This window comes from Marmota marmota, unplaced genomic scaffold (assembly GCF_001458135.2).
Source record: "Marmota marmota marmota unplaced genomic scaffold, marMar, whole genome shotgun sequence".
Taxonomy (NCBI): Eukaryota; Metazoa; Chordata; class Mammalia; order Rodentia; family Sciuridae; genus Marmota; species Marmota marmota.
The window spans coordinates 7,584,284-7,611,953 of NW_025999924.1; the positions used below are offsets into that span (position 1 = coordinate 7,584,284).

Sequence of the window (27,670 nt, forward strand, 5' to 3'; positions counted from 1 at the left end):
AGTTAAAACCATTTAGTATTGGGGAAAATCTGGGTCATCTAATTTACATGCCACAAAATTCCTACCCCTTTCTTTAAATTTTTTTTTAAATTTTAACTTGTTATATATGACAGCAGAATGCATTACAATTCATATTACACATAAAGAGCACAATTTTTCATATCTCTGGTTGTATACAAAGCATATTCACACCATTCATGACATTATACATGTACTTAGGGTAATGATGTCCATCTCATTCCACCATCTTTTTACCCCCTTGCCTCCTCCCTTCCCCTCCGTCCCCTTTGCCCTATCTAGTGTTCCTACCCATTGCCTTTATGGAGAAGTTTCAAAGGTGATTTTAAGCAAATAATTATTATATTCTTAAATCATTCCAGAAGTAGAAATTTATTAATTTATCATTAAATCACTCACGAATATGTTATTCTATTCATTCATTCACCCACCCATCCATCCACTTAAAAATGTTTATTTAGTTTCGTCTTATGAGGTCCAGTGCTAAGTTCTGGCTATACAGTGGTTCCAAAACAGATATGGTTCCCAGATATTGTGGAGTAATTGTTTAGTAATAGTCTTGTGGGGAAATACTGCTGAGTCTGACCAACTCAAACCTGTAATTAATGCAGATTAACATGGTTCGATCTTACTATGCAAATTAGGAGACTGATAGCCCTAGCCCCACTGTTAGGTGAGGCAGATGGAGGCCCATGGAAACCAATACCTCAGCCCACACTGTGGGTTTTGTTTTGTTTTTAATGATTAAGAAAACAGATATTGCATACAAGGCAAAGTTTGGGATGGGTACACCCTAGAGTTCCAATGTCAAGTTACGGGGTTCCCATGTTCTTTTGATCCTCCAGTCCTCAAAGTTTTACCAAGTTCATATGAATCATTATTCTTGATTCATGGAAAAAGCTGAATCATCCTTGATGAGTGTCTCCTCCTGAGACACTTCTGCTGTTCCTGTTGCTTAGCCTCAGATGTCTCTATATTGGAGGGTCTATGGGGGAGAGAGTTGAGTTCTTAAAAGGAGTTAACATGCTCAAATTTATTAATATGATTTTACTACAGCAATTGTGTAGCTCTTGTTTGCTTTTATCTGATGAGAGGTCAGTAGTAAACCCAGTGATCTCAGTGTTTCCCTTTCTTACCTTGGATGTTGCTGAATTAGGCCTTTTTCTCATAGGGCAAATTGTCCTCCAGGAATGATTTCTACTTGAATAAGGGTCCGTTTCATGTACATGTCTCCAGTATAATATTGTTTGTCTCCATTATAAAAAAAAATTGAAGCAAAACAACTTTGTTTATTTGCATGTCCATGTGGACATGTCAGGACCATGCATTCCTTTAGGACAGGTTGTCTCTTTTCTTCTCAGACCCTACAGTGATCAGCAGATAGAAGCTCTTGGTAAGTGCTTGTTGACTCAGTAAATGAATGAATGAATGTCTGTCTATCTCTGGATGCTAAATAGTGGGAATCCTGGAGTCTGTTTGGATTAATTGTTACCATGGTCACTCTTTGTGCTGTTTATTGGTCTGAACACGTGGGATTGGTTCGATTTCTTATGAAATTTAACTTTCAGGATATCACTGCATCCTATTACCTTCCAATAGAGTTACTTTTGTACTTTGAATGGAAAAACTGCCATATTATTTCAAATGATTGTGAAATAATAAAACAATAATAACCTCAAATGCCAGAAAACATTACTTTCATGGAACTTTACAAAAAACAGTCCTAAAAGATCCATAAAATATGCACGAAAGGAAGAAATACTGCAGACTGCTAACTGCCATTTATTATTTTTATAATAGGAACAAAAATGTTTGCTGAACAGCAATATGTGATTAGGATAAAATTATTCTCTCAGGTAGACCTGGGCACTTTCTTCATGTGAAGCCATAGACGGAGCAGTGAGGGAGGATGGCTTATTTTCTTTCTTTCCTTCTTTCTTTTTTTTTTTTAAACTATATTTATTTACTTTTTATTTGTTCTACTTAGTTGTACATGATGGCAGAATGCATTTCAATTCATCATACACAAATGGAGCACAACCTTTCAATTCTCTAGTTGTACACAATGTAGAGACTCATTATACATACAATGTACCTAGGGTAACGATGTCCGTCTCATTCCATCATCTTGGGAGGATGGCTTATTGATTAAACAACATATAAATATTATTATTTTTGAATCAATTCTTGTTTAAATAAGTCAAGGTGGAAAGTTAAAGTCATTTAGGATTTGGGAGGAATTGGGCATTAGAACATAAAGGTTGTCACTGTTTGAAACATACCTAAAAGACAAAAATTTTAGGTTTCTGAATTTAGTGTTAGGATCAGGTAGAGATGTATACAGTAGTCACCCTTATCGAGAGACATATTCCAAGAACTCCAATGGATGCCTGAAATTACAGAGAGTATTTATAGCTGGGTGTTTTTTCATCTTAACTAAGTATTTACCATGCACTGTGGCTGTAACTCTTGCAGTTTGCTGGGGGTGAGTGGAGGGGGGAACAACAAAACCAATATGGATTTCTTTCTCCTTTGTCACAACTTCACAGAGTGCTTGTTCTTACTGTAGATCTCAGCAGCCTCATTAAGGCGAGAACTTTCCTTTCCTTAAGGTGAGAATTTACACCTTTCCACTTAAAGGAAGCACCTTATGGCCTTTCTTTGGCACATTCAAACTGCCAGTATCATTTTTTAAAAATAAGTATTTTATTTTATTCATTTATTTTAATGTGGTGCTAAGGATCAAACCTGGTGCCTCACACATGCTAGGCAAGTGCTCTACCACTGAGCTACATACAGCCCCAGCCCTGCCAGCATTATTTTAATAATGTGCTTTGGGGCCATTATTAAGTAAAATAAGGCTTCCTTGGATGCAAGCACTGTAGTATGAGCAAAATCAATAGTTGATTGGACACAGCTACTAAGTGACTACCAGGAAGGTAGCATATACAAGTTGGAAATGCTGATCAAAGGGATTATTCATGTCCTGGGCAGGAAAGAGTGGAACTGTGAGATTTCATCACACAACTCAGAACAACGTTCACTTTAAAATTTATGGAATATTTATTCCTGAAATTTTCATTTTAATATTTTCAGACTATGATTGACCATGGCTAAATGGAACCATGGAAAGTAAAATCTCAAATAAGGAAGGACTGGCATATAACAGAAATCTCCAAACAACAGTGAATGAAAAAATAAATATATATATATATNAGAATAAGACCTCTGAAAAAAGGGTGCCCTGTTTACAATGTGCCCAACAATAAAAAGAAGAAATGCGCACATCATAAGAGACAAAGAATCTAAACAAATACTCAGTATGTATATAACTTCCAGCTAAATTAACAATGCAGAATTGATTCTGTGCTTAATTCTGCATTGAACATTCTATTCAGATACCAAATCTTAAAATATGAATAACCTAAATTTGAGTGAACTACTAATACTGAATTAATTTTAAAACAACACAAAATTCAGCATTCTATTCCTAACAAGCACTGTAATTCTATCATTTTCTTTATCAAATAAAGTATATATATATATATATATATATATATATATATGTATAATATTTAAATAAATATATGTATATATATACATATACATATATATTTATTTTTTCATTCACTGTTGTTTGGAGATATATATATTATGTAAATATATATATTATGTAAATATTCTTTTACATAATATATATATTATGTAAAAGAAGTCCCCTAGTAAAGAGTAAGGGATTAGCATGAAGGTGCCTTAGTTATCAGGCTCCTTCTCTTTCACTAGTACTTGGCTTTTACTCAAATTTGTCTCATGGTTCAGCATTATTGCTGGAGGTCTGACTATCACATCTGTAATCCAGATAGTAGGAAGGAGGAGAAGGAAAATGGCACTACTTCCTGCTGAATCATCTCTCCTTAAAGAAGCTTTCTAGAAGCCCCCAGCCATTTAGTTCTCCAGTTGACCACAGTGGCAGTGAGAGAGGCTAGAAAATACTATCTTTTGGCAGTATTTATTTGTGACCCCAAATAAGACTAGATTTTTGTTATGAGGAAAAAGAGAAGATGAGTGAGTAGCAAACCAGTAGTTTCCACTACCGAGTCAACCAAATAGACCACAGCTAAAGGATTGTGCTGTTTCTTTTGAGTTACTAGATAATTAGAGGACTAATAGGAACATTTTTTATGCATAGACACCAAAGAAAGAATGCTAGGATACTCCCTATGGGAAAAGTAGACTGTCAATCTCTTGAAAAACCTCCTGGGATTCATGTAATCAAGTATTCATGAACTTGGTGAATTTATCAGGGTTCAGGATTTGACTTTCAATACTGAAGGGATTGAAACTTGATTTTTTTTTCTCAGCATATTAAAAGTGGATTCACCTCTCAAAAAGAAATGTGAATTTCCCCAATGTAGAGGTAAAACAGTCATAGATGTAGAGAATCAAAATGTTTATTAACTTTCAATGAGAAACTGTCACAGGAGCAAAATGCTCACAGAAGTTAGCTAGGGTGCATGGAATTAGAAATGACTAGATAAGGAGGGTGAGTGTCTGATGCAGTCAGGCTAAAACAAAGATGGGCTTGCCACAGGACGGGAACCCTGGCTGGGGTAACCTCCCTCCTCCCCTGGAAGGTGTTCTCCCTGTGCTGACTTCTTCCTGCACCCTTGGTATGCTCCTCCTGTCCTGAGGGGCACTTTGTCCTGAGATCTGTGAGCTTTCAAGCCAATGACAGCGAGGTTCACAGGCTCAGGAACCTCCATGTCTCTTCAGAATGATATTGTGTGTCTCTGCTCTGATCCAGTTTATAGGGAGTTCAATTTTTAGCTCTCGGAGGATAGTTTTGTTCTACTTTTTCTAAATTCTCAGGAAAACCTGCAATGTAAACTTCACATGCTGATCCTAACACTTTGTTATACAGTTGTTCATAGTTAAAAGTGAAAAATGAGTGGGATCCTTTCCCAGGATAACAGGAGAGGTAATAAGGAACACTTGCCAATCTAGAATTGATTGATGGGAGTCAGCAAAAAAACTGAAGAAATCAACAGTAGATCCTGTTTTGTCAACAGGAAGTCAATGTGTGAAAACTTAAAAGCAGGGCTGAGTCATTCAAGATACTAGGAGCCCAACTGTTGTTCATCCAGGATGCCCTGGGTACTCATAGCTCATCAGATGACACATGCATAGCTTCTTGGTGTAATTGTTTGGAGACATCTGGGGCCATTTCCCTGGGGCAGGTTGAGCACCAGATCTTCTTTATCCTCACATGTGTTTGTTGTAGTTGGCTTTGGCTGGTTTTGAAAAATTCTGCAGATTGGGTAGCTTACACAATGAGCTTCATTTACCACAGTTCTGGAGTCTGGGCAGGCTAAGATCAAGGTGCTGGCCTTCCTGGCTTGTAAAAGGTTAACTTCTCTCTTTCTTTACATAACAGAGAGGGAGAATGAGTTTTCTGGTGTTTCTTCCAATAATTCATTGATCTCATTGACTCAGCATCTTACTCTTTGATTTTATTTCATCTTAAATTCTTCCTTACAGGCCCCACTTCCAAATACAGTCACACTGAAGGTTAGAACTTCAACATATGCATTTGGAGGCAGGGCACAATTCAGCCCATACTTATATTGTTTCCTAAAATATGAACTTAATCAAAAAGGAAGATTTTCTTTGATTAACCTAGAACTATCCTCTTAATCAAGAGTTCTTTCTTAAAACAATCAGGCTGGAAGCCCTGCTTTTCTTATCATTTCAGAGTGAAATGAGATATATAAAGGCTATAAGTGAGAAGGAGAACTAATTAATTTTGCAACTTGGGAGACTGGTTTATCTGAATCAATGTTGATTTATTTCATGTATTATATTTTGGATTAGTATGGTCACTTTATTAAAAGCACAGGCATAAGATAAAGAACGAATGCTTTCTTAATATCTATGAGGAAGGCAAATGCACTGTCTCCACAGCCACAAAGAAGATAGAAAATGGGATAACTCAGAATGATAAATCATTTTCCTCTAAAATCTTTGTAGTTTAAGATCTGAGTATTTGCCTCAGTTTGAATCCCAACTTCCTTTTGGGGTCACAGGTGGAATCAACTTAACTCTCAAACACAGAACTCTTTGAATTAAAATACCAAAGTAAATACTATATTTCTTTAGGCTGTGTTGGTAATGGTATATTCAACAAAATACCACTTCTCTGAAAGGATGAGGGATGCATTTCAGTTGTGGGATCCATCATCAGCTGCTTGTCAAAATATACTGTCTATCCTGCCATTTCAGAATTGCCAGTTCTGCCATAGCTGTTGAAAGAAGTCTCCTTTCTGAAAATCTTCTAGGGTTTGACTATTGTATGTTAACAACATAGAGTGTAAAATCAAAACCAGTTCTCAGGTTTTAGTGACAACTTTTCAGGATATTCCTCAACTGGATCAGGGCAATCTCAACAGTCCTTTTCGTTATAGACCTATTATGATCTTTCATGGATTTGAAATTTAGAGGAAAGAGATAAAGAGTTATTTTTATTTGTTTTTACTGGTAAGCCCAGCTAATCTACAGTTTTTCACTTTCTTTACTTATAAAATATAGTCTAAAATTTCATAATCTGTATTTTTCATAATATTTTTAATGAATCATAATGATACAAGATAGAATATTTAAAAAACTTATCCTACTTTATTATTAAAGCAATTCTTTAATTCTTGTTAGAGTATTTTTTCTCAGTGCTCGAATTTCCCTAATTACTCATAGTACATTATAGTGCTGATTAATGGTTTCTAAAAACCATTAAAAAATAAGCAAACAAAATCATCCATTTCTATATGTACATAAGTGAACTTGATAACATCACCTGGAAACAAGCACTGTTTATCCCCTAAAACCCAAATTAAATATAGAAGCTGGGTTTACTCTTTTGGCTTTTGACTGTTGAAGGAAGAGAAATCTTATTCCCTACTGCCTTCCCCCACCCAATTAGAAATTGTGCTACTCTGATCACTGAATGATGATGGTCCAAGACAGCTCAGATCCTCCAGTGATCTCACTTGAGTTGCTCTTTGGTCTTACGTCATCAGTTCACAGTGCAGGTTTTATTTCAAAAAAGAAATCCTTTAACACATATTGTTTGTTTTTTTATTGTAAGATGTTATTAAGGATCCTCATTGTCAGTGGCTTTCAAGATTTGCCTGTTATCAGAATCAACTGTTACTTTTTTAAAAAATTAGAGCTTTATAGTTATATGTAGTAGTTGGGTTCATCCTGAGAAACCCATACATGCATGGAAATTGATTTCAGTTCATGATCCCTGCCATTTTCCCTCCTTCCCTCCCTTCTCTTTCCCTCTTTCCTTCCTCTACTCTACTAGACATCCTTTCACTCAGCTATTAATTTATATTTGATTGGTTCTTTAATCATCCCGTCCTTCCCTACCCCTTTCTTTTATTTTACTCTAGTTTCTGTATATGAGAGAAAACATTTGACCTTTGAGTTTGGCTTATTTAACTTAGCAGATATTCTCCATTTCCATTCATTTACCAGCAAATGCCATAATTTCATTCTTTTTAATGGCTGGCTGAGTAGAATTCCATTGTGGGGTGTGTGTGTGTGTGTGTGTGTGTGTGTGTATTTCTTAACCCATTCATCTATTGACAGGCATCTGGGTTGATTTCATAATGTAGCTATTGTGAACTGTGCTGCTATAAACATGAGGTGGCTAAATTGCTGAAGTATGCCGATTTTAGATCTTTTGGGAAAATATCAAGGAGTGGGATAGCTGGGTCATATGGTGGTTCCATCCTTAGTTTTTTGAGGAATCTACATATTGCTTTTCAGAGTGGTTGTATTGGTCAGCAGTCCCACCAACAATGTACAAGTGTACTTTTTTCCCCACAACCTCACCAGAATTTATTATTATTTTTATTCTTGACTATTGCCTTTCTGACTGGAATGAGATGAAATCTTAGTGTAGTTTTGATTTGCAAAGTCCCTGATTGCTAGGGATGGTGAAAAATTTTCATATATTTGTTGGTAATTTGTGTTTCTTCTTTTGAGAAGTTTCTATTTAGTTCTTATGCCCATTTATTGACTGAGTTATTTGGTTTTTGGTATTAAGTTCTTTGTATATTTTGTTAAGTTCTTTGTATATTTCAATGTCCTGGTGTAGGAGAAGCTGGCCAAGATTTTCTTCCATTCTGTAGACTCTCTCTTCGTGCTCTTACTCATTTCCTTTGCTGTGCAGAAGATTTCTAGTTTGATGGCATCCCACTCATTGATTCTTGGTTTTGTTTCTTGTGCTTTGGGGGTCTTGTTAAGGAAATCAGTGCCAGCATCTATACAATAAATTTTTCTCCTAGCAGTTGTAATGTTGTTGGTCTAATTCTTAAGTCTTTGATCCATTTTGATCCAGTTTTGTACAGGGGGAGAGAGGGATCTAGTTTCATTTTTCTACATGTAGTGATCCAGTTTTCCCAGCATCATTTGTTGAAAAAACTGTCTTTCCTCCAAATATATTTTTGGCACCTTTGTCAAATATCAGATGGCTGTAGGTATGTGGATTTTTCTGTGCCTTGTATTCTATGTCACTGGTCTTCATGTATATTCTTATGCTAATGCCATACTGTTTTTATTACTACAGCTCTATAGTGTAATTTCAGATCAGGTATTGTGATACCTACTACTTTGCTTTCCTTGCTTAGTGTTGTTTTTTCTATTCTGGGTCTCTTATTCTTTCAAATGAATTTAAGAATTGTTTTTCCCAATTCTGTGAAAAATATCATTGGTATTTTGATGGGAATTGCATTGAATCTGTATATTGCTTTTGGCAATATGGCCATTTTGACAATGTTGATTCTGCCTATCCTGTCCTTCTTGGATAGGATTCTGCGTATCCAAGAAGACCAGTTCCTAAGGTCTTCTTCAGTTTCTTTCTTCAGTGTTCTATAATTTTCACTGTAGAGCTTTTTTCCCTCCTTGGTTAGATTAATTCCCTATATATATATATATATATATATATATATATAAATAAATTCCATATGTATATTAATTTTATATATATATATATTTTTCCTGATTCCTTTCTTAGCTAAATCACTGTTGGAGTATAGGAAAGCTATTGATTTATGGGTGTTGGTCTTGTATCATGCTACTTTGGGCTACTTTGCTAAACTCGTTTATAAGCTCTAAAAGTCTCTTGGTGGAGTTTTTTTGTCTAAAGATAGGATCATATCATTGGCAAACAGAGATAGTCTGATTTCTTCATTTCCTAATTGTAACCCTTTGAGTTCCTTTTCTTGCTTAATCACTCTGGATAATGTTTCACGGGCTACATTGAATAAGGAGTCATGAGAGTGGACAGCCTTGTCTTTTTTCTGATTTTAGAGAAAATATTTTTAGTTTTTCTTCAGTTAATATGGTGTTGTCTTTGGGTGTGGCATAAATGGCTTTTATGACATTGAGGTAAATCCTTTGTTCCCTAGCTTCTCCAGCGTGTCTGTGTGTGTGTGTGTGTGTGTGTGTGTCTGCAGATTGAACCCAGGGCCTTGTGCAGGCAAGGCAAGCACTATACCAACTGAGCTATATCTCCAGCCCTTTCTCCAGCATTTTTAACACAAATGGGTATTTTTTTTTTATCAGAGGCCTTTTCTGCATCTATTTTTGAGGTGATTGGGTAATTCTGGTCCTTAATTCTGTTTAAGTTGTGAATTATATTTATTGTTTTGCATATGTTGAACCCACCTTGCATCCCAGGAATGAAACCCACTTGATCATGGTGTTGGTTTGATACATTTTGGGATGTGGTTTTATAACATTTTATTAAGGATGTTTACATCTATGTTCATCAGGGATATTGGTCCATCGTTTTCTTTCCTTGAGGTGTCTTTGTCTGGTTCTGATATCAGGGTTATACTGGCTTCATAAAATGTATTTGTGAGTGTTTCTTTCCTTTCAATATCATGAGATAATTTGAGAAAGACTGGTATTATTTCTTTTATAAAAGTTTGGTAGAAATCAGCTGAGAATTCATCTGGTCCTGGGATTTTCTCTTTTTGAAGGCTTTTGATTGCTGTTTCAATTTCATTATTTAATGTTTAAGTTTTCTATATCTTCCTGATTCAATTTGGGCAGGTCATAGTGTTTAGAAATTTGTCAATGTCTTCCATATTTTCCAGTTTATTAGAGTATAAATTTTCAAACTAGGTTCTGATAATCTTCTGAATTTCTTAAGAGTCTGTGATGATATCTCCTTTTCCACCTCTGATCTTATTAATTTGGGTCTTCTAAACTTTCTTTTGGTTAGTTTGACTAAAGGGTTTATAAATCTTATTTGTCTTTTCAAAGAACCAACTCTTCATTGCATTGATCCTGTGTATTATTTTCTTATTCTCAATTTCATTGATTTTTGGATCTGATCTTAATTATTTCCTGTCTTCTGTTGGCTTTGGGGTTAGTTAGTTCATCTTTTTCTAAGGACTTGATGTGGAGCATAATCTTATTTATTTGGGATCACTCTAATTTTTTAATGTAGGCACTTAGTGTTATAAATTTTCCTCTTAGAACTGCTTTCATAGTGTTCCAGAGATTTTGATATGTTGTATCTCTGTTCTCATTCATTTCTAAGAATTTCTTTTCTCATTTCTTCTTTTATCCATTACTCATTTAAGAGAGTATTGTTCAATCTCCATGTATTATGTGGTTTCTATTATTTTTCTTGTTGTAGATTTCTAGTTTCATTCAGTTATGATCTTATAGGATACTTGGGCTTTTATCTTTATTTTTTTGTATTTGCTAAGATTTACTTTGTGGCCTAGAATAGGATCTATTTTGAAAAAAGTTCCATGTTCAGTTGAGAAGAAGGTAAATTCAGCTGTTTTGGTGTAGACAATTCAGTAGATATTCATTAAGTCCCTTTGATTTGATTAATAGTGTTGTTTAGGTCAGAGATATCTTTACTGATTTTATGTTTTGAAGACCTGTCTATTGGTGATAAAGGTGTATTGAAATCCTTGAATGTTATTGTGTCATAATGTCAAGGGATTTAATGTGGGATTTAATGTCAAGGAGTATTTTTTCTATGTCATTGGGTGCATTGATCTTTGGGGCATAAATGTTTACTTTCATTATATCTTCTTGTTGGATTTTTTCACTTTTAGGATACAGTGGCCTTCTTTGTCTCTTTTGACTAATTTTTGCTTGAAATCTGCTTTGTCCGATATAAGAGTAGCTACTCCAGCTACCCCTGCTTGTTTTTTTTGACCATATTTATTTACCTTCAGCCTGTGAATGTTTTTGCCTATAATATGAATCTCTTGTTAATCACATATAGTTGGACCTTGTTTTTGATCCATTCTGCTATTATGTGTCATTTAATCGGGGAGTTGAAACCATTAACATTCAGCATTAGCATGAATATGTGTTTGTGGTTTCCTGCCTTTTTTTAAAAAAATTTTTTGCTGCATTTTATCCTGTCTTGATTCTCATTAGTGGATTATTCTTTTGTTGAACTTCCTCTGTTTGGGAGCTTTGGGAATTGTTTTCTAGTTCCTCTGTGTGCAGCTTATCTTTGAGTATTCTTTGTAGTGCTGTACTCATGAATTCTTTTTTTTAAAAAAAAAATATATTTTTTTAGTTACAGGTGGACAAATGTCTTTATTTTACTTTATGTGGTGCTGAGGATCGAACCCAGTGCCTCACGTGTGCTAGGCAAGCACTTTTACCTCTGAGCCACAACCCCAGCCCAATGAATTCTTTTAGTTTATTCTTGTCATGGAACATTTTTATTTCCCTCTCGAATTTAAAACTGAGCTTTGTTGGGTATAGTAGCCTTGGTTGGCAGTTGTTAGAACTTGGAATATCTTATTCCAGGACCTCCTTGATATTAGAGTCTGAACTGAGAAATCAGGAGTGAGCCTTATAGGTTTAACTGTAAATGTGACCTTATGTTTCTCTCTTGTGGCTTTAATATTCTTTCCTTATTTTCTATCTTAAGCATTTTGAATATGTCTTGGCAAACTTCTCATTTGACCAGGTTTGTTTGGGGCCCTGTAAGCTTCCTGTATGTGGATGTCTATCTCCTTTCTGATAAAGAAATTTTCTGTAAATATTTCATTGAAAATATTCTTTATGCCTATAGTTTGTATCTTCATATTCTCTTTTATCCCAATAATTCTCAGTTTAGTCTTTTAATGTCCCAGAGTTCTTGTATATTATGGTCTTATTCTATATTTTTCCCTCTATATTGCATTCTGTGTACTCAAGATCATATACCCTGTCTTCAGGGCCTGATATTCTGTCTTCAAGGGCTGAGGTTCTAGTTTTTACATATTCTAATCTGCTAATGGTGTCTTCAAGTGAGATTTCATTTCAGTATGTCTTTCATTTCTAGAAGTACTTCTTTTCACTATTTCTGTCTCTTTATTAAAGTGATCTTTCATCTCCTGTAATTGCTCTCTTAATTCCTTTCTTAGATCTTTTTTTAATTCATTGAACATTTTGATAATCAATTTTTTAAATAATATTTTTTTGGTTTTTCATCCACCTCTATATCAGTCAGATCATTTATTGGGGGATTGTGGATTTTGGGGGAATATTTGTTTTCTCTTTCCTCATGTTTTCAGAGGTCTTGAACTTGTGCATCAGTTGAGGTGGATTTCCCTACTTTTTTTTTTTTTTTGGCATATGTCCGTTTGTGTGAAATTATCTTATTTGTTCTGGGACCTTTCTCTAGTTTTGATGTATGAGTAGATGCCAAGGGGTGACATCTGATAGTTTCTCCTTGGGTCCTTGTTGTTGGTTGGGGTTTTTGTCTCTTCACTTCTTTGAGTTTCAATAATGTCAGGAAATGTTTAGTTCATCCACAGAGTCTCTAACCTGTAAACTTTTAGTGTCTCTGTAGGTTCCCAGAATCTCACAGAGTGGAGCAAAATAAACAATAGTAGCTACTGTTGCAAACAATACGCAGCATTAAAGTAAATACCCAGTTCCTACTGTGACGTCTTCAACATTAATTACCACCAATAAACAGGAATGGTGGGTTTAGCAATTGTCAACAATAAAAACAATAACCAGGAACTAACTAGATCTGGCTTTGAAGCAAACAGCAGGTGTTAACTGTATCATCCACAGCAGTAATGATTGTTTTAGCATTAATGGTGGGGGGCAGGAGTTATATGAACCAATTACTTCTGGAAGATAGCAAAAAAAGCACAGTTAATTAGGGGAAAAGAAAATGTGTTAGGAAGTTAGAAAAGAGTTTACAATATCAAGAAGTGAACAGAGAGAATGCAGAAGAGATGTAGTTGCTGATGTTTATGCCGAAGGAGGGGAAAAATAGAGGAAGCAAAGTATTGGGGGAGAGAGAGAACAATAAAATTTGGCCATTGCCAGGAGAAGATAAGAACAAGAGAAATAAATGCTAGGAAAATAAATGCTAAGAAAAATGATTACATTAAAAATGCTAAAAATGAGAGAATAAGAAGCAAATAAGTCTATCTATATATGTACCTGAACCAATCAGCACAGCAAAAATTCATATGTGTGTGCAAGCTCACATGGAAAGAATAAAAAAAAAAATCTTAGTGTACACTGTTGCTGCTGTGACTTGACTTGAGAATGAAGGAACCACTCCGCTGAGGTGGTCAAAATAGTTGACTATATTGGGTGGTCACTGTCTATGTGACCACCAAGTTTTTCTTTCCAATTCTTCTTAAGTTATGTACAGATAGAACAAAGGGTGGGGATTGTTAATCTCTTCCTGTTTTTGTTTTGTTCTCTGAGCTGCCAGTTGGAGTGGCCTAAGATTGAAGCTGTTTGATATAAGACTCAGCTTCCCTTCTTACCATTACGAGGTGGGATGGGTTAGGGCATACTGTCATTTGGCTTCTGCAGCATTCTGTGAGGGGAGTTCCAACTGGTGGGGCTTAGGTCTAATCAGGCCTCTGGGGCTTTTTTTGGGTGGTGCCTGCTTTGGAGAGATTAAATCGACCCAGCCCTAGGGCTAGACAGGAGCCAATTTCTGATGCAGGTCTGATTCTCAGGAGTCTTTCAAGAAATCCAGTGGTGTGGGGGGAGGCCTGGCTGATCCTCCACTCAGTGTGGTCCTGGAGCACAGCCTTCCCACACTTAGTTCCTGAGTGCGATCACCTCCACCTGCTCAGATTCTGGTCACTTCAGCTGATTATGTGAGCCACCAGATACAAGGAGAAGCAAGTTAGGCTCCCCTTTCCCCTCCCAACTTAAATCCTCCTGGGTACAGTCTATTCAGTGCCTGTTTCACCAGGCACAGCCTAGGTCACACTCTAGATGCCCGCCCCTGCCTGCCTGGATAGTGTGGCAGTTTTTTTTTTTTCTTTCTGATCTTCTGAGTTTCTCAGTTGCTGCTGTGACTTGATTTGTGGGCCTCAGCTCTCTGCAGTCAGTTGAGATATAGAGCACAGTGTTCAAGTACCAATGTCTCGTCCCATTACTAAACACTTCAGGTCACTCCAGGTGAACTGAGCTGGCATGAAATAATCACACAGAGACACAGAAATACCTTTTTCTTTGGGTCTGTGATGGCCCCTCTGACCTCAGGGGTCCATGGAAAGAGAGGGAAAGAGAAGCACATGCTGAGCCCTTTTATTGGGGAGAAGCCATTCAAATGAGGCAAGGGGTCAGGTTTCAGGGGGGTTGAGTCTAGCTAGTGATGTGTGCTGTCAGCAGATTGACTGACATTTAGGAAGGCCATGCCCATCTCGAGTTGTGTGAGGGTCATGAGTGAAAAGACCAGAGTGAGGCCCGCCCAAACAGAGGGGCGATGTCAGTTCAGTCACTTTGTGTGCTCACTGCTCATAGTTCACACACACACACAGCCCATGGCTGACTTGCCACATTCTCATCGCTCAAGATTAAAGGGCGTTTGGTTCCTTTGTGGCAGCTCCCGACAGACCAGGGCACAGTGCTGCATCTGGATCAGCTAATATTAGGCAGAATTTTTGATCTCAGGCTTTTCCATATTAAATCTGTTCCTCCTCCCTTTGTTCGTGGTGAATCTGCACCAGCAGTGCCTGTGAGGCAGCCACATTGGCTTTGATGTATTCTTTCTTCTTTGCTTATTGTACCCAAATTTCAGAGTCCCTAAACCACTTTTTTATTGAATTTTAGTGAAATCCCTCTTTCATCACCTCACTGAGAAGCTGTATGCCTGCTGTTTTGGTTCTGAGTTATAGCACCGCTTGGAATGCAGCTTCTTTCTACTCCACCATCTTCTGTTCCCTGACTTAAGATCAATGGAGTTATTTTTTTTTCTCTTTTTTAAAAATTTATTTATTTGAATTTGTTATACATACAGCAGAATGCATTTCAATTCATAGTACACATACAGAGCACAATTTTTCATGTCTGGTTGTACACAAAGTAGAGTCACACCATTCGTGTCTTCATACATGTACTTAGGGTAACGATGTCCCTCTCATTCCACCATTTTTCCTACCCCTTGCCCTCTCCCATCCCCTCTCTCCCCTTTGCCCTATCTAAAGTTCCAATGGAGTTATTTTTAAACAATGCAGATTTTTAGGCCCACCTCAAGACTATTCGATCTTAATTTCTGAACAGAAGGTCAAGGCAATCTGGATGTCAGGGAATTCTGGTGCCAGTGGGAGGGATATGGGAAACACAGCAATTTCCTTTTAAAAATATTATTCTGTACTAATTTTAAATTGAACATAAAAGTTGTACATATTATAGGGAACCATGTGATATTTTAATGATGCATACATTAATCCCAGTGTCCTTCTTAGAAGGACCATGGGAGAAAGTTCTCTCTAGTCTCAATTCTAGCACCAGAGGCCATACTTCTTGGCAAACACTTTATTTTGTTCTGGATACCATAATTCATATAGCTGATTGTATTCTTCATTTTTGCACTGGCTAAAGCATAGAACCAAATGTGAATCTTGCTAACAAATGTATAGGAAGAAACTTAATTGCACTCTGAGTGCCACATGAGCATTTCTGCCTTCCTCTCCTCTTTCGTACTCTCATTTCCCCTTTGCCCCAATATTGTTGCCAATTTTTTTTTTTTTTACCAATTTATTTTTAAGTCTACATTTTACTTTGTTGCGGTTATTTTTGTACATTGCATTAACACTTTCTGGAACAAAATGTGACATAAATAATACTACTCAAATATTTGTATAAAACTTGATTTTTAAAATTTTTAAAATTTGTTCTAGATAGTTATATATGACAGCAGAATGCATTTCAGTTCATTTTACACAAATTGAGTGCAAATTTTCATTTCTCTGGTTGTACATGATGTAGAATTGCACCATATGTGCAGTCATACATGGACCTAGAGTATAATGATATTTCTTGAGTTGGGTATTTGTATTTACTATTTATGATTTTAAAAATACAACTTAGGATAACCAAACTCATAAATGCTTAAAGTAGAATAATGGTTGCCAGGGACTGAGGGTGAGGAAAACGAGGAATTGTTATTCACCTGGTATAAAGTTTCAGTTTCACAAGATGAACAACTTATGGAGATATATTGTAAATGATTGTGCTTATATTTAATAATACTCTATTGTACAACTGAAAATCTGTTAAAATGGTAGATTTCATGTTAAGTATTCTTACAACAATTATAAAACACTGGATAATTTAGCACAATTCAGCAGAAATCACAACATAAACCTGTTTAAGGTGGTAGCATTACTGTCTTGTTTAGTTACCTTATTGTCCTTTGGGGAGTGTGGGTGTAATAGGTTTGGAAATTACTTTATACCCATAAAAGACAAATGAAGAATCTTCTAAATTTTATTTAGGATGAAATCAGCATGGTAAAAATACATTAGTGATGTGCATGAAAAAGAGCTTCATTCCTTAACAAAATAAGTCTTCCAGGTACAGAAATGCACCCCAACTTAGCTCTTTTGTACCTGTATCCACATACATCTGAAGATAATGTTGATCTGTGAGCACATGACAAAACAGAGCAAGTAACTGGAAGATCCAAGAAAATTATTTACAATCTCAATCGAGGTGGGGCAAGGTTGTTTTTGATCCAAGCCTGATATTTCTTAGTTAACAGGGTGTAGATTCCAGGCTTATTGGCAATGCCACATTTGTGACCTCCAGAGGCAATGGCATGGAAGATACCTTTGCAGACCAAGGGGCCACCTGAGTCACCCTGGAAAGAAGGAAATGTGGTGAGAAGCTATTGAAGTTTTTTTTTTTTAACCAATTGTTGACTGCCCAACGTATTCTTTTTTTTTAATTGATTTTTAAAAAAAAATGACAGTGGAATGCATTACAATTCTTTTTCTTTTTAAAGAGAGAGAGAGAGAGAGAGAGAGAGAGAGAGAGAGAATTTTTTAATATTGATTTATTTTTTTAGTTTTCGGTGGACACAACATCTGTATTTGTATGTGGTGCTGAGGATTGAACCCAGGCCGCACGCATGCCAGGCAAGTACGCTACCGCTTGAGCCACATCCCCAGCCCCTACAATTCTTATTACACTTGTACAGCATAATTTTTCATATCTCTGGTTGTATATAAAGTATGTTGACACCAATTTGTGTCTTCATATGTGGGCTTTGGATAATGATGTCCATCACATTCCACCATCCTTGCTAATCCCCTGCCCCTCTCTTCCCCTCCCACCCTTTTGTGCTATCTAGAATTCATTTATTCCTCCCATGCTCCCCCCTCCCTACCCCACTATGAGTCAGCCTCCTTATATCAGATAAAACATTCTTGCCCAACATATTCTAATCTGAGTATTTGGGTTCTCTGGGCCCTACAATTGCCTGACATAGCCTCTTACTCAGTATAGGTTCTCTATCTCTCTAGGACTGTGTTTTTGTCTCTTTGTCTCTGTTTTTCTATGATTATGACTTTGCCTCTATGTCTACACTATGTCTCTCTTTTTTCTCCATCTATGTCAATGTATACCTATATTCCTTGATAATCAGTGACTATTGAGTTTTATTTGTTGAGGAGTGGGTGGGTGGACATGAAGTTTGAAATAATCCACTGAAATAAAATAAATTTTCTAAATTGTGAATTTCATTTTGGTGCTCATGGACCTGAAATCCAGGTAACATTGAGGCCAGCAGAAAAGAGTGTTACAGTGCGGTAAATATCTAGATGGCAAGGACTGTCTTCTTCATTATTCTTTTGTATTCTCACATGGTTGAATATAGCACTATGGATATATACACTTGCTGAAAAAAATTATTTTTGAGGACTTACTCTAACAACAAAACATGCAACTGAATTCTGTCAGGAAAAGTGGGAGTTATAAAGAGGGTGGTGTGGCCTTTTAGACTAAGAGCTGGCTTTCAAATGTGAAGAACAGTCTCAGCCTAGGCTGTGGCCACATGGAAAACTGCTTGGCCTTGTCCACTGGTCAGCCATGATTACATGGTCAGGAGGCTCATGTTCTTAGGGTAGAACAGCTACATGGGATCTTTGAAGACATCATAACCCTCCATCCAATAATAATTAATATGGCAAATGTTGCATTCTAATTTTTAAAAAATTAATAATCCATCTGTGCTACATATTAGTCACCTGTAAACATGTATCCAATTTCTTCTTACCAATTTTATAAACAAAAGGTTTTGAAAAATATAATGAGTATTATTCCTTTTTGTTAATCAGTGTGATGGTCTCAATGTTTATGGCCTCTTCCCCTGGTCCTTAAACTCACATGTTGAAATTCTCACCCCTCAGAGTGATAGTATGAGGAAGTGGGGTCTTTGGAAAGTCATAGGTCATGGAGCAGAAGCCCTCATGAATGGGATTAGGACCTTTTAAAAGAGGCCTGAGAGACACCCTTTATTGCTTCCACCATGTGTGGTTAAAGTGAAAATAAGACATCTAGGAAGCAGAAAGCAGCCCTCACCAAAACCCAAATCTGATGGCACCTTGGTTTGGACTTTCTAGTCCCCAGGACTGTGAAAATAGGTTTCTGTTATTTATAAGCCACTCAGGTTATGTTGCAGGGTGTTCACAGTTATGTTGCTATAGCAGCCCAAGCAGACTAAGGCAGTCAATATTATTTAAGAAACACATACTGTATATTTGAGCATTTTGCACTTGAGTCTTATAAGACCTCCACATTGATTGATTTAAAAGATTTTTTGTTTGTTTTGCTTTTGAAGTGGAGGGTGAGTTATCTTCATCTTCTAATCACCACTCATGACCTCAGGGTTGATGGATGTTCTCAGGATGCTAACACCCCTCATAAGTGGCCTGTTGTTATGGTTTGGATGTGAGGTGTCCCCAAAAAGCTTATGTGTGAGACAATGCAAAAAGGTTCAGAGGATAAGTGATTGGGTTGTGAAAGTCTTAACCCAATCAGTGAATTAATCCCTTGATAGGGATTAACTGAAGTGGCGGGGTGTGGCTGGAGGTGGGAATTGGGGCAGCGTGGCTTTGGGGTATATACATTTTGTATCTGGAGAGTGGAATCTCTCTCTGCTTTCTTATCAACATGTATTCTGCTTCCCTCCACTGCTGTCTCCCATGTTCAGCCTCACTTCAAGCCCTGAGGAATGGACTAAGGGCTTCTATGGACTAAGACCTCTGAAACCATGAGCCCTCAAATAAACTTTTCCTCCTCTACAATTGTTCTGGTCAGATCTTTTAGTCACAGCAGTGAAATAACTGACTAAAACACCTGTAAAAATTGTCAGATACAGTCTACTTTCCTGATTAACAATTTAATGAGTGTTTATTAAGCATTGGGGAAAGTTCTTCCCATTCAAATTGGCATATGTGAAAGAACAGAGGGTAGAAATGAAGAGTACATTTCTAGAAGTGCGGCTTTGTGTTCTCCAGGCCTCCCCTCAGTGCTAGTAGGCACACAGTCTTGACTGCAGTACTCTGGAGATGCCTGTCTGAATGAGAGACTCTTACCTGGCAGGAATCCTTATTGCCTCTGGTGTCTCCTGCGCATATCATGTCTTTGGTTATAATAGGATTGTGGTTGTAATAATTTTGGCTGTTACAAAGTTTTCGATCTATGATGGTAACAGTGACTTCCTGAAGGGTATCAGAGATGCTGAAAACTTTTGAGTCAGTGGTTCCCCAACCAGTAACCTGGCATTTGGTGCCAGATCTAATATAGTTTTTGGATCTTGGGTGGAGCAACTGGACATGCTTGTTGAGGTTTGCGGCCCTGTGAAGCTGACAGAAAAAAAGTGAATGAATCACCGTTCTTTCCCAGCAGTATTCTGCTATTAGCCTGTGCATTGAATGTGTGGTCCCTCTGTCTTAGAAGGGCATCCCTTCTTCTTGAATCTACTTTGGTGGTAGTCTGCAGCTGCATTTGTGGTTGTTACTTTCCTGAACATGCTTTCTATTCCCTGTGGAATTTACTGATGCTCAGGGAATTTTGCCCAGTCTCAAGCAAGTGGCCTTTGCCCTGCCTTGGATGGATTTCTGTGAAATAACATTCACGGGTCATGACTTTGAGGGCTGGGCTGTTTTCTGCTGAATAGGACCCTTGAGTATGGTCTAGACCAAATTTGGATTAGACAAAGTATGGTCTAGACTAAGCTGTAACTCACTTCTGAGTCCATGAAGTCACTTGGTTGGCTCTTGTATAAATGACTGTTGATTTTCCAATTGTTCATGAGAAAAGCATTTGAGAAAAAGCTTTTATTGTGAATCCTTGGGCTTGTGGGGATGTTCCTCTCTTACATATGGAGATTCAGAGTTGGCTTTCCTCATGTAACTGCATCCCTGACCCATTCTTTTAAGGTGATGAATAGAGTAACATGAGTCCTTACATAATTTATCATGATTACCTCAAATATGGGAAGGGTACTATCAGAGTGCTTCCTTGTAGATCCTTCAATTAACTGAACTATACTGTATAAGAATGTTGGAGAAATTGATGCAGACAATGATACATACCTTTACTAGCATGATGTCATTTGATTTAGAATTTGATCTAAGTCTTGAAAATGGTATGAATTTTTTAATCTCAAATGTTTGTTTGGAGGGCTCATTCTTTGACAGAGAATGTGCTCCTAAAACCACTGTGGGAAATTGGCCTTTGACCAACCTATAAAAGAAAGCAGAGAATGGCAGTAACAGAATGATTTCCAAATCCTCCGATGGGGAGCAGAGATGGCAGAGAGAGTCATAGACACAAAACCAAGCACATATTCCAGTATAACCTGTTTAGGATTAGGTAGAGTAACAGAGGTATCAATGGATTCCATCATGAATGAAAGACATCAAGAGCCAAATGATATGCCTGCAACCCCATTCTAGTCCAATTCCCCAGCGTTGTTAAAGAATATCAGAACTTGGACCTGATTGTGAGAAAAAAACTAGTGAGTTCCTGATTGACTTAGAGCATGTTAACAATAAAATTGTGTTCATTTATGTAAAAATGAAGGACATTATACATCTTGAGTTTGTGGTTTGAGATTTATGCCAACATAAAAAAATAAGGGATTTTTTATTGTGCCAATATATACACATATATCAAAATATCTCATTTTAGCCATTTAAAAATATATAAATGATTTATACATAAAAATATGTGTGTATGTGTATATATAGCTGTTTATCCACCATTATCATTCATCTATAGAAATTTTTACCCCAATACTGGAGATTGAACCCAGTATCCCTGTACCACTGTACTACATTCTCAGTTCTGTTTATTTTGAGACAGGGGCTCACTTAATTGCTAAGACTAGCCTTGAACCTGTGCTTCTCCTGCCTTAGACATCCAAGTTTCTGAGATTACAGGTATGCACAACCAAGCCCAGCTTCCAGAAGTTTTCCCTCTTCCCATTATTAGGTGTTTAAATGATTAAGATAAAGACTCAGCTCTATCCATGTTCATCTCTATGTTGACATCTCATCTCAGGCATCAGGAGATCCAATACATGGCAGTCAAATATGCTCAAAAGTCCTGTCTTTGCAGTTAGAAACATGATTTGGATGAGAAAGAAAAACTTTCATCAAGGTGAAATACTTGCCTATTTGAAATGAAGATATCTTAAGACTAGTAGCAATTGGTGATTCCATTGTGGAGATTTATAGGGTACAGCCAGGGAGTCAGATGAAGAAACAAAGTTTTTTTTTTGTTTTGCTTTTTGAAAAAAAAATCTGATTGTACACAATTCTAATACTAGTGTTTCTGATTTACTTGTATGTTTTATAAAGTTATATTTATAGCCACTGGTGAAAATGGAAATGATTTAAAAATAGTTTTTGGTAACATCTCAGAGCCTTTGTATGCTACAGATACAGCCCCTTGCAATGTGCATCTTTTTGGAAGCCATCTAAAATCCTGTTTTGGTACAAGGAAGGTTATAAAAATAATTATATTTATTCAATTGCATATATTGATTTCTTTGCTATTTGAAAAGGGATCAAGAAATAAATCAGTGAAAACACATACACATACAGATTGCTAAATATTCATAAAATTAAGAAGGGCACCGAAACATACAGACAAAGGAAGAAATGACTGTTTCAGGTTGGGAGAATGTGCACATGACTCTGGTGGGAAGGATTTTGTACATGTAAGACCTGTGACTGCCTGGAATTACCACTTCTTGGTTTCTACCAAAAGAGTTTATTTTGGGAATTCCAGTTCTATTTGTTGAAAAGTTTGCCTATTGCAAAATCAGGATGGGTATGAAATTTCTCTTAGGATACAGATTGGATTTCTTAGGACTGATTCAAATTCAAATTCAACATACCCACTAACCCCAGAACTTTGGAGGGGAAGATGATATAAAATCCTCAGGATTAGCACTCACAGAAAAGTGGGTATCTGCATAAACAACTCATACAAGGAAGGCTGTGAAGGACAAATCCTGAGTGTGGAAGATGGATTCTGATGAAGGGAGGGCTGTCAAGAAAATTTCTTGTTTTCTTTCATATTTTACTCATTTCCTTAACTAGCTATTGCTTTGGACATGTTTTGATTATTTTTGTCTCCACTGGGACAGGCTAAAACCAAAAACAACCCAAGCAGACCATTGTGCTTTCTGAACTTTCAATTTCTAGATACGTTTCAACTGTAGACTCTGTCCAACAAGGTCAATTTTTCTGTCCGTTGGATACCTGAAATTGCTTGAGTTGTAGGACTCCATTTCTTTAGCTAAACCTGGAATTCACATAGAGGAGAACTAATAATACAAGTGTTATTTATTTGAACAGTTTAGGATTTCTCCAAGAGTGGTCTTCAGAGCTGCATCAGAATCATCTGGAGCTGTTTGTTTAAAATGGAGTTTCCTGAATCTCACCCTGAACTTATCTGAAACAGAATTACACATAGAGCAGAGCCATAGTATTGCTTGTAACAATGTTTTTTTACCATCTGCTCACAATGTGGAAACACTGTCTCAATTGATCCTAACAATACCTTTCTTGGAGTTGTTAAAACTGTTGAGTGGTATATTCCTCACTAGTAAAGGGGTGTTCTCTGACTGTTCTAAAGTGTCACATTGCATAACTGGGGGAATCAGGACCCCAGTCCAGCTTTTATGATTCCAATTCCAGTGCTCTTTCCTCAACTCCTCATTAAATGCCATGCCAAGGCCCCGTCAAACCTCTTATTTCCTCTGTCAGCATGTCATGATGCTGAGAAGTACTTATGTTTAGACCCACTCCAGAGGCCTGGCAGCAAAGGCAGGGTTCCCATGTCTTGGAGGTCTCTCTTGCTTCAGAGACTTGAGATTTTCCCAGTCTCATCTCATGAATATAAGCAGATCATCAGATTAGCCCCTTGATTATTGTCATGGAAGGCATAGATAATGATATAATAATACTTGATAATGTCTATTAAGGTCTTGTGTTCTGTGCTATTTTCCCTAGTGCCTCACAAGAGCCCCATGAGGTAGGTGATGATTCTCCACTTCATGATGAGGAATTTGAGGTTCAGACAAATTGACAAATAGATATCAGGCGGAGGCTCCAGGCATCAGGAGTCAGTTGATTGGAAGCCAAAGTCATTTCACTTGGGGAGAGAGACTTGAGTGTTTGAGATGGAGTAAGACCCTGTAGAAGGTTCTGCCTAATAACATCCTGAGCAAGTGAGAGAGGGGGAAGCATGCAATGAAGGGTGGCATTAGAGGATACCTAGGAGGACAGTGGACAACAGCTGGTGAGAGTTTTGTTGCTAGTAAGTTAAAATGCTGAAGATGAGCGTATACAGAAAACCTTTTACCCATTTCCTTTTATATTTGACAGGGAACTGATAAAGGGGCTCAGGTACTAGGGGCTCAGGTACTAAGGAAGGAGCTGAATGGAGGGTGGTAAGAACAGAGCACTCCCAGATTTGGCCCATTTTGCTATTTTGCTGAGAGGGAGGCCCAAGGTTAGTAAGCCATTCCCACAGGGTACGTGTGAGTACATTTGTGGGCAGCCACTATTGAACTATTTCATAAATATTTGGAATTTCATAAGCCTTAATATTTTTGTAAGCACTGATCTGCCTACATTTTTACACCCAAGTGTCCTGTAGAGGAAACTTGATCTACATATTTTGGAGTTCTTTATATGCTAGCTAGCCAACCATTTAAAATGATATTTAGCAATTTTTTTAAACTCCAGGATTTCTCTCCACTCTTTCTTAATTTTTTAAAAATAATCTCCCCCCTCCAAATTTGAGAATCCACTTCTCTTGAGTTAAGTCCACTTGACAAAACTGAAAATTCACTCAATATAGCACTTTATGGTTCTTCACACATCATGTTTCAGGCTTAACAAAAACCAAACCAAAACAAAACAAAAAATCCTCCAGTTTGTTTCCTTTTTTCCATCCAGAATTTGTTGAATATTTACAAGTTAAGTTCTGAGTGGGGAGAGCTTATAGTCCATCTGAATATGTACCATAAGTATGTTTGAAGTTGTGCATGCTTTTATTAATAGTCGTTCTTTGCCTCACTGGTCCCAAGGGGGTAAGAGTCAGGAAAAGAGGGACAGAAGTAATAGGGGTGAGTTTTATGAAGACAAGAACCCCACTTAAATGAAGGAATCACATGAAACTGGAAATCAGTGACTTGCTATTTAGAAATAAAACAGAAGTTCTCCTGTTTTCAGGCTTCAAAACTTCTATGCTCAAACAGCCCCATTAACATGGGATCATCAGACAACACCCCAAAGCATGAAGAGAAACAAATCAGTTCAAGTATTCTGTTTAGACATAGCTGATGCCTAGACAGCAAGCCATGGCAGCAAACCATGTGAAGGGCTGAAAAGCTTCTTAGGAAGGAGGAGGCTCCATCTCAGCTTATCCAGGCAAGAAACATAAAGAAACAAACATGCAATCAATCAGAAAAAACAAAACAACAAAATACAAATGAAATAACAAATACCAAATTAATTTTCTACTGCTTTTCCTCCTGAGATGATTGCAGCATCCTAAGATGGGTTTTGAGCTTTATCAACCAAAGCCAGAGAATCCTAGTGTGAAATGAACTTTGGGAGGTTATTCTCTGTCTTCAGAAAAGCTTTAATTCTAAGTAACCCTGAAAAATAACTCACTATTTTTCTCTTTGTACAAACCCTCTATAAACTCCCCCCACTCGCCCACACACAGGATAGTTGTTACCTCTTATGGATGTTTTTCCCAAACTGCGGGCCCCAGATGTCTGGTTTAAGTGACGGGCCTGAGTAACTAAGGAGTCCAAACATCCACTGGAAAATCAGACTTCTCATACTAACATTATTGGCTGTAATAGATTTGTGCTTATTAAATGTGTCAAACATGCTAAAATACTTAAATTGGTGCTATCTAATTCTCAAAACCCCATGAAACAGGGTATGTTTGTCTCTCCTCATAGATACACAAGTTTGCTTTCTGCAGTTTCAGTTACTTGTGGTCAACTGCTGGAAAATTAACATTTTAAACTTAATAAGCAATTCATAAGTTTTAAGTGACTTTTTAAATAGTATATTGTTATAATTTCTCTATTTAATTGTTGTGTTAATCTCTTACTGGGCCTAATCTATAAATTTGACTTTATCATAGGTATGAATATATAGAAGAAAATAGTACATATAGGGTTCAGTATCTTTGGAGGTTTCAGGCATCTGAGGGATATTTTGAAATATATCCCCCACAGATAAGGAGGGAACCACTGTACCATGATTATTAATTCCCACTTGTAAAATGGGGAAGATGAAGAAGACAGGGAAAGCTAGCTTTCTGATCTCCCCCTGAGCAGTATGGTCTAGAAAGGCCAGGAAAACTGCTGCTTCCATTATTGCTGTGTTCCTGAGGCATTAGATTGAGGTCTTGGATTTGTCTAATATCTTGCCTGATGAAGAGATATGGAACCTTGCATAGGTCATGGGTGCTTTACATTATGACTTAGCTAAAATCTGAATGTCATCCAGAGAAACCCATATGTTTTGCAGCAAACTTTCCATTATCTCCAAAAGGAAAACCCAGGACCTAAAACATGGTTGTACAGGAGGGCACCAAAACCCCACCAGCTGGTCAGCCATCACAAAAGCTAAGGGCAGTTCAGATCTCTCACCCAGGAGAGTCAAACTTCTCTTCTAGCCAACTTGAAAGAAAAACAGGCACACGGAAATGTGGAGGGACTCACCGAGAGTGGCAGTGGGCTGCTGTCAGCACCCATTGTGGATGGATCAGAACTCCTCCACAAGTATGGTAGCCGTTGTACTGGATGGAGGCCATAAAGGGCCTGGAATGAGGTGGTACTTCCTGTCCTCCAATAATTTCCATACTGAAATCTGCAAAAGCAAAACAAAAGATTTCACAAAAAAGATCCAAGCATTTACATATAATTCTTCTGATTACAATCACTACATTTTCAAAGTTTAAAAGATAGCAATTTTACCTAGTAGTTATTGTGATTTTACTGATATACAATAGTATAAAACATAAGATGGTGTGGGGGGGAAAGAATTGTGAAAATCTGTTTATCTATAATGTAACAATATAATTGCTAGAAATTCACTCAATGTTTGCATGTGGTAGGAATAGGAGATACTTACACTCTGGAATCAGGTGAGCCCCAGCTACTAAGAAAAACAGAGACAAAGAATACCTAGTCATTTTAATGCCCTGTATTTGAGAAGCCTAGATGAAATACTTCCTTCCAGTTGGTGAACAAAGAAGGTTCTGAAGACTGAATTTTGTTCTTGCAAGTTTTAATTTTCTCACCACAGAGCTCTAGAAGTAAGATGTTTCACACCTAAATATTAAAAGTGTCATTTCAGTTTGTGGAGTTTCAGGCTTGCACTTTTAGTGCTTTGGGGGAGGGATATGTGTGCTACTATGATAATGAACTCATTTCTAGAGGTAACCATTTCCAGTATCTGGATAAGAGACCTCATGTTATAAATGGTGAAAGAATAAAAAATATCCAAGCCATAAGAACCTAATAAAATTGCAGGCAGACTTTGAAGATGATCATTGTTCTAAAGCAATACTTAGGCACCATTTTATGCCAGGAAAAAATAGTAAGTATTACTATTACTATTAAATGGTGCCTATCACATTTAATAAGTATTTTTCATGTGGACATAGGTTTATGATGAAGAGACATAGAACCTTGTGTAGGTCATGGTCACTTTACAATGTGACTTAGCTAAAGTCTGAATGTCATCCAGAGCAACCCATATGTTTTGCAGCAAACTTATTCCTAGTCCTGCCTTTT

The 27,670-nt window shown here is 37.1% G+C and overlaps 1 protein-coding gene across 1 annotated transcript; it reads right to left on the bottom strand.

The window, feature by feature from the left end:
• Positions 1 to 16,791: 16,791 nt before the first annotated feature.
• Gzmk (granzyme K) lies at positions 16,792 to 27,185 on the bottom strand. The gene is made up of 5 exons (XM_015497307.2): positions 27,006 to 27,185; positions 26,594 to 26,741; positions 20,922 to 21,072; positions 19,920 to 20,189; positions 16,792 to 17,182 (listed from the first exon to the last, which is right to left on the bottom strand). Exons 1-5 carry the CDS (start codon positions 27,064 to 27,066, stop codon positions 17,018 to 17,020), a joined length of 795 nt encoding a protein of 264 aa, XP_015352793.1. The 5' UTR covers positions 27,067 to 27,185; the 3' UTR covers positions 16,792 to 17,017.
• Between the last annotated feature and the right edge of the window lie 485 nt (positions 27,186 to 27,670).

Excerpts from the sequence above, each read along its gene's own strand:
- Gzmk (XM_015497307.2), bottom strand. The coding sequence starts at position 27,066 with ATGACTAGGTATTCTTTGTCTCTGTTTTTCTTAGTAGCTGGGGCTCAC. Across the intron at positions 21,073-26,593 it reads GCAGCCCACTGCCACTCTCG|GTTGGTCAAAGGCCAATTTC; the intron begins GTGAGTCCCTCC and ends TTTCTTTTATAG. Across the intron at positions 20,190-20,921 it reads ATGACATCATGCTAGTAAAG|CTTCACAGGGCCGCAAACCT; the intron begins GTATGTATCATT and ends TTTTTCTGTCAG.